General features: G+C 43.9%; 1 protein-coding gene across 1 annotated transcript in view; it reads right to left on the bottom strand.

Moving 5' to 3' along the window:
* LOC132290824 (protein Ycf2-like) overlaps window positions 1-3,836 on the bottom strand; it is a 7,048-nt gene extending 3,212 nt beyond the window's left edge. Inside the window, exons 1-3 of the mRNA XM_059790156.1 lie at window positions 3,668-3,836; window positions 3,464-3,569; window positions 3,281-3,345 (exon numbers count right to left, since the gene is read on the bottom strand). Coding sequence (XP_059646139.1) covers window positions 3,281-3,345; window positions 3,464-3,569; window positions 3,668-3,836 — 340 coding nt within the window. The remainder of the gene's footprint in view (window positions 1-3,280; window positions 3,346-3,463; window positions 3,570-3,667) is intronic.
* Between the last annotated feature and the right edge of the window lie 3,687 nt (window positions 3,837-7,523).

Here is a 7,523-nt window from a genome sequence, read left to right as displayed (position 1 = left end):
TCGTTCTTCTTTGTGAATATGAGGCAGCTCCTGTGTCAATGGTTTTCGTATTTGCTGCTGCATCGATTCCTCTTCTAGCCTATCTACGTATCCCGTTGGGAATAGAGCCACCCATCTCAAGATCAAGGGCAATGGCAACTTTGGGATTATTTGAGTCATTCGCATAATATGGGCTAACTTTCAAGAGACGATCAGGAAATGGTTTTTCTTGGCCTTGGCCCTTGCCTTGCCACTGTTGGCCTTCTAAGCAGCAGATTACTCTTTTGAAAGTATATATGAAAAGAAGATTGTTCACCCATAGAGTTCTGAGGGATGATCGCTTCCCTTTCCCTAGACACCGCAGAAGTCCATTTCTTGATTTGTGTTTTTCATGGTGAATAACCCTCGTCTTTCTTATTTCAAGGAGAGCTCTCCCGCCATACCACCCGCATCAATTCATATTATTAGTAAAGGTAGCTCATCTTTTATGGACCAAAGCGCTACTAAGACAATAGCACAAACGTACCCAAATAACGATCCCAGTCCCAAACAGGCATTCCAAAAGTCTGTTTTTGAATAGATTTCTATTCAAGAATGCAAGCTGGGCATCTACCTCTTGTGTAGCTAATTGCAGCCCAGCCCAATGTTCTTTCGGGTGTTTGCAGTTCCGGATCCAGTGAAAGTCAAGATGCAAAAATGAGTATCAAAATAGAGTATATAGTAATGAGGATAAAACCTCCTTGGTGGATTTGCTTCCCTTCCGCTGCTAACTTCCTATGGTCACGGGAGCTCCTAGATCAGCGCTTTCTTTATTTTGTTTCAAACTCCACCGAACTCTTCTACAATTGGTTAGCGATCAGAGAACCACAGATGCATTCTTTCTTTTTGAAAGACCTTTCCCATACTTGGCATCCAACCGGCACTGTGAAATTGGACCTGCACCGGAAGTTGATACAAAGGAAGTCACCAGTAGTTGTTCTCCCTCCGCTCTGAGATTATGAGGGTCAGCCCTAAGATCCCGTCCTTCCGTCGCTCGTCTAGCCGACTTCGAAAAACCCCCGTGTTTTCGTCCTCAACCTCAATTTCCTTAAGGAGAGGGTCAAAGAATTTCCAAAGTGCTTTTCTTAGAGCTAGAAGTGAAGTCAAGCGAAGAGCTAAGAAGTCTACGAGCGAACAACCCTCACAAACAAGCTATTCCCTTCTTCAGTTCAAAAGCCTTTCTCTGGCCAGTCCATCTTTAATGGATGTCAATCTAAACTCCTGGTCTGGTAGCGCTCAGGTCAAAGTAAAACCAACAATTAGTGGAGCTAGTTCCACGGCAAAGCCTTAAGCAAAGCAGGTTTGTTCACCCATCCGTCAACCCATCGTGTCTGGTAGTCTGATAGTGAGAAGATTGGGTAGGCGTGTCTGGCAGACAATGTGAATCCTTGTATGCAAGGGTGTCATCTCTCTCTTCCAAGCAAAGGTTTCGAGGAGCTCCCCTAAAAAAAGGTTCGACTTGTGAATATTAAAGCATCTAGCTATCGTTCTTTCTGAGACAGGATCAATCAGAGTGAAAATGAGGGTCTTAAATATACTTCAATCACGCTTCCCAAAACGAAATAACATCTCCTAAGAAAGTGAAAGCTGTAATCATCGTTTTCAGTGTTTGCGCGAACAAGTGTATATATAGGTGACCAAAGAGAGAAGTTGAGAAGTCGAACATTCAGAAACATGGGTGTACTGAATCTGCTCTTTTGAACTGAGATTCTTGCTTGCGTAGCTGATGTGTCTCTATCGGAGTTGACTCAAAACTGTCGCCACGTAAGCTCAGAAAAGGAATCCATGCTTGGCTTCTTATTCCCAGTCTATCTATTGTCGGAGTTGAGTTACCCTTGGGTTGGCTTCCCCATCGTCAAGTGTTCACCCCTGCCCTGTCCGCCCGATCCCAAGCTATCAAAATGAGTGGTGTGGGAAATGTTCCAAATCTGACTAGAATCAAGCTCTTTGCGAGGGTCATCATCTGTGAAAAGTTCTCGGCTTTCCTTTTGAATAGAAAGAAGTTGGCCTGTGATCAAATAGTGACCTTTTTCTCACATTCCAGGCGAGCCCAAAAGACTGATTAAGCAAAGACCCTATTTGGCACCGAAAGTTCCTGGGGTAGGATAGCTCGACCAAAGGGGATAGGAATCACTGATCAAAGAGAACGGCACAAATGACACTGACTCTCATAACTTCGCTTCCATTCTATGAAACCATTATTCCTAACTGTCAGTCGAGCTTTTGGTCAATATTGATTGACCTATGTGACTCTTGTTTTCTAGTCCAATGACAACGGAATCTCTATTCAAAGTAGTCCGATTTCTTGACCTTTTCTCTCTGACTTTTGGAAGCTGGGAACACCTATGTTTCTATATGATAATATGATCGGTCAAACTCAAAGCTATTTATAAAGAAGAACTGAACATGATGGAATGCATCATTAGAGAAGAGTTTAGTGACGAGCATTGCGGGTGCTTGGGGCGGGTAAGCCTATGTAGTCCATGAAGCTGTAGCGACTACTAATAGATGGACGAGGCAGATACAACGACATTTCCTTCATCGCTCTAGTAGTGAAGCCAAATAAAGAATCGATGTGTAATAAGCGATTTCTTTTGTTTCAGATGTTTCGGAAACATCACCAAGATATAAGACTGCTTCATCTACTAATGGGTCGGCCAGGTTCACTTCTTGCTTTTTTCTTTGAGTCAGTTCGTGATGTCTCTCTAAAGGTCAGCTCCAGGCTACGAAAGTGAAGGGTCAAACGAAGCTTCTTTCCACGGAGAAGGTGATTGTTCACGAAAGATGGGACCAAGGCTCTACATATTACACAAGCTAAGATGGCCCAAGAAAGCACAGGCTATTAATTATCTCAAAGTTGGCTGATAAAGATCAGATTTCACATAAGCACCAGATTAGACAGCTGTTGTGGTTGCTTCAGTAATGGACGTTTTCGCTTCACTTGCCTGACCACCTTCCTGACGGACGAGGTTTAAAAGCAAGCTTGGAATGTTAGCAAATTATAGGCTTCAACCTGATCACGTAGAAGTGGCTGTCCCGTCGTAAATCAGTTAATAATCTGCTCCTGTCTGAGGACTTCGTTACAAGCTTAGAAAATAAAATATTAGGAACTGTCTCACGAAATTGTCTGACCTTGTTTTTGTGAAGACTTTTCCATTTCTATTTCCAGAATGAATCAACGAAAGGGCGGACAGGAGTCGGGCAAGAGTATCTCGATGCTGAATTCCCAAAGCATGCTTGCGTTAGTGGTTCCCCTATTTACAGAGGCCTTGGTTGGCCATCATAAGCGCCCTTTCGCCCTTGAATTTGCTCACCATCAAGTGGCGCCTGATCATGAGAGGAACCAACTTATAAGCGGCCAATGTTCTTGATCTTGTTTTTGCAGTGCCGGGGCCTTTCCTTTAGGGCTTTTCTAAAGAGGTTAAACATATTGATTGGTTTAAACCTGCCCTGACCATGAAGAAGAGAGTGCCGCAGGTAACTAACTACCATACCAGGTTGGTTCAGTCTCCCTTCACGGAGGAAAGAAGAATGGATTGGGATATCGCCCCCTAAAATGCAAGTAAAAGAGACATCGAAATAAGCAAGAACTCATATTGGCCCTATTCATAATAGCTTTTTTGAGAGATGGCAGACGCCAGAGGCTTACACACTGCGCGGTCAATCGCTTCGGAACTTCCCCTATTCCCAATGTTCAAGCGAGATTTCCTACGTATCGAAAGGGTCCCCTGTTTGCCTCGCACACCTGATTTTAGGGTGAATTTGGACGCTCCTTCTTTGCTTCGGGGAGAACTAGAAGATTTCACCTCCGGCGTCATAAGCTTTGGTTGGTAAGGCCCACTCGTCAAATGAAAGCCATAGAGGGATGCAAGGGGGCGGAGCTAGACTATATTACTAAAACTACACTTCCTCTCAAATCTAATCTTTCAGAATCGCTTAGGTAGCATCGATTATTAAAAAGGAGAGCCGAACCTCCGGCATAAGTGGAATTCTATTTGTGGTACTCCTGTTCCAAAAAAAGAATAGAGAAAACTCATTGGTGGGACAAATGCGTTATCCCCCTTCCCTGCTTGACTCTTTCTTTAAGTAAAGTCATTTTCGAATCAACATTTGTCTCCTATACCCCAGTGGCAATGGTGCTGCCATGTGGAATTGAACAGATCCGACTCTCTTGTCGAAGCTTAGGCGCTCTCGAACAACCAAATCTTCATCGATTTTTGAGTACCCAACAAGCAAGGGATTGGACTTCGACTGGAGAACTTGTTTGCTTTTCATTCCTTATGACAACCTTTCCTAAAGACGCCAGTTGCGTAGCAGGCCCACCGTACTAGTTGTGTTATCAGCGCGTAGAACTTACTACACTTCTACTAGAGATAGAAGCGGTCGGTGGTACATGAGGACAGCAGAGTATTTGTAGTAAGTAAGGATTGCCCTGATTTCGACACCTCAGATACCAAACCAAGGACTCATTTCACTTTGGTTCTCTATCTTTTGGAAAAGGGTGGGGAACTCGTACTCCATTATTGGAATACTAAGTATGTTACGAGTCCGGGAAGCCTCTCTTCACTAGGAAGAGAGAAAAAGCCTTTTCAAACTTTTGGGTCACCAAGAAGGGCATTATTTTGACAGCCTCGGCCTGGCGCTTATGCCGAATCTAGAATCTGACCAGCGGGCAGAAAGAAAGAACTCCGATTTCTCTCCTCAATCAGAGAGTCAGGATAGGATGGAGGTGAAATCTTCTAGTTCTTCCTCTTTGGCAGTTCGAGGCGAGGAGCCTAAACCTCAAACGAAGGAGTTAGAGGAGAACAGTAAACTCTGATGCAAAGTACAACTAAGATACCGAAGAATGCGAAGGACAGTACAAGGAAACAAACTGGCTGACAACATGAACTGCATAGGCAATATCTGGTCGAGTAACAGTGAGATACACCAAGCTTCCCACAATAGCACGATATATATAAAGTGGGATCAGACAAGGGAACACCATCAGAGGAAGAATAACGAACATTGAGTTCTAAGGGAGTCTAAACCGTCTGAGTATCATAAAGACGAGCTCTTTGAATACTATCTGAAGCATACTTTGACTGATAAAGTAGAATGCCCTTAGGAGAAGATGCAACTTCAATACCCAAGAAATAGCGAAGAGGTCCCAAATCCTTCATTTCAAAATGATGTTGTAACTGAGTTTTGAGAGCCAAAATACCAGCAGTGTCATCACTGGTGATGATCATATCATCGACATAAAGCAAAAGAACAATACGACCGGCAGAAGTAGACCGAAGAAAGAGAGCCTAATCATGATCACTAGCACGAAACCCAAGATCACAGATAACTGTAGAGCACTTTTCAAACCAAGCACGAGGAGACTCGCCCATATAATGCCTTTTTGAGTTTGCACACCTCTCCAGGTTGGTGAGGAAGGCCAGGAAGAGTCACCATGAATACTTCTTCAACTAAGTCCCCATTGAGAAAGGCATTTTGAACGTCCAACTGATAGAGAAGGCCAACACCTGTTCGCTGCAACAGAAATAACCACTAGAACAGAATTAAGCTTAGCAACAGGGGAGAAAGCATGTGCTCTTTAGATGAAGGGGTCTGAAAGAGAAGCAGATGGTTTTATAGCTTTAGGAGAGAAACTACAACCGTGCACCATCCCTACTACCATAAGGAAGAGAGCTACCAGACATGTCCTTAGCGTTTTGTTCTCTGTGTTATTCTTGGGGTTAGACCACAGTCCTAACCTTATGTGCCTGTTCTCCTGGGGGATAGAAGCTTATCGAAGGGCTTTAGCCCAGCTGACTGATCTGACCTAAAGGAAGCCAGAAGAGAAAAGCATGGGAGAAGAAGAAGCCCCAGGTAAAATAACTTCAATCCGCCCAGTTTCCACGTAGCCTAGTAACCTCAGAACTTGAACCCTTGGCTAGGTTAGGATTAGGTGTTTGCTTCTGTAGCTTTCGCTTCTTAGCCTATTACTTATACAGCATAGAGATGTTCAACCTGGAAAATAGGATTTCATCCCTTCGATCTGTAATTCCACATATAGTAGGAGTCCTTGCATATTCCTTTTCTTCCTCTTCTTCCTGAGGATTGAAACAAGGGATCTGACATAGGTTCAATTCTGACATAGGTCCAATCTTGAACTTGTGGACAGGGTTCAACATTCTTCCACCTCGAGGGAAGGACAACAAAGCCATTGCAGCACCCATTTTGAGAAGAATGAAAGCATGTGTCTCGTTCCCTTTTTCTCTTGACTTTCCTTATGCTATTAGAAAGGGCATTTCTTAGCCGTGAAATTACCTTTACTGTTACTGGCTCGACCTTGCCAATGAGAAAGTTGAAATCAGAGACAGGGTGGTCGGTCGGTTGGGATCGATCTGCCCAGACAGAGTCCAGAAGCTCATTCTCCAAGCCCGGAAAGGTTGGAGAATTAACACCTAGTGTGTTCGGAGGCTGGGAGAAATGATAGTAGCTCGTTGTTTTATAGGCTTTCTCATATTCAGTAGATACCACCGGCATTGGAAGGATCTTTAGGTCTGGACTCACCTCTGTAAGATTGGGGGCTCGCAGAAATGGATCTCGAATAGGAACCTACCCCGGAACATAGTGGTGGAAGCTTGTATTGAGTATGGTGAAGAAAAGGTATTCCATAAAACAAAAGAAGCCTTTGATCTTCTTGGGCAAGGTCTGGAACGGGAGGAACTGAAGAAGTCAAGGTATGCGTTGACCCAATCATTCCATATTCCTATTATTGAAATCCCATCTGTAGAAGTGGTTGAATCAATAGGGAGAGGAGCTCCTCCTCTACGGCGAATCACACGGATAGCAAAAGGAATGATGGGCTTGGTTTCGGAGTGGATGTCAGACCGGATTTAGCAGTTGGTGGAGGAGTTGACGCCATGGGGGCATCTTACCTTTCTGAACTTTCACTTGACTTTCTAGGGAAGATGCTTTCCAAATTGATTCATTTTTCTATTTTAACGGATGGTCGCTTCAGAAACAATCTCTTCCCACTTCTATTCCTCGCCGAAAGGATAAAAGGGTATCGGAACCCTACCTACCCTAGGCACTGCAAAGAAATCAAAACCATAATTCAAACTGTCCGGCAATCAATCTGGTAATAGTAATGAAGGTCGGTACAAGGGAACAAGAAGTGATTCCCCAAGAACTCGCAGTTGGGCAAACAAATAGTTATAGGATGATAGGATGAGTGGTCTCTTATAATCTCATATATAGATAGACTCAGATTTCAGTTTTCCAGTCAATAGAAAAGATCTACGTCTGTTATAGAATGGCTATTCCCTCGGCTGTCTGTTGAAAGGAACTCGCTCGCATCTGATTCTTGTTATCCAAATGTTGAACCAAGCCTTGGCCTAGATAGGGAGGTAATAAGACCAAGGAATTGAGCCAGCTAGGCCATCGGTTCGCTACTAGAATCATAACCCCCTAAGCTGCCGTCTCTCCTAATCAGTCGCCAGACTCCTTCTTTCCGAGGAACTACTGCAACA

Source organism: Cornus florida, unplaced genomic scaffold, assembly GCF_030987335.1.
Source record: "Cornus florida cultivar Cherokee Brave unplaced genomic scaffold, ASM3098733v1 CherokeeBrave_3.0.0_Hap2_scaffold_273, whole genome shotgun sequence".
Classification (NCBI taxonomy): Eukaryota; Viridiplantae; Streptophyta; class Magnoliopsida; order Cornales; family Cornaceae; genus Cornus; species Cornus florida.
This window is presented reverse-complemented; position numbering and strand designations above follow the sequence as displayed.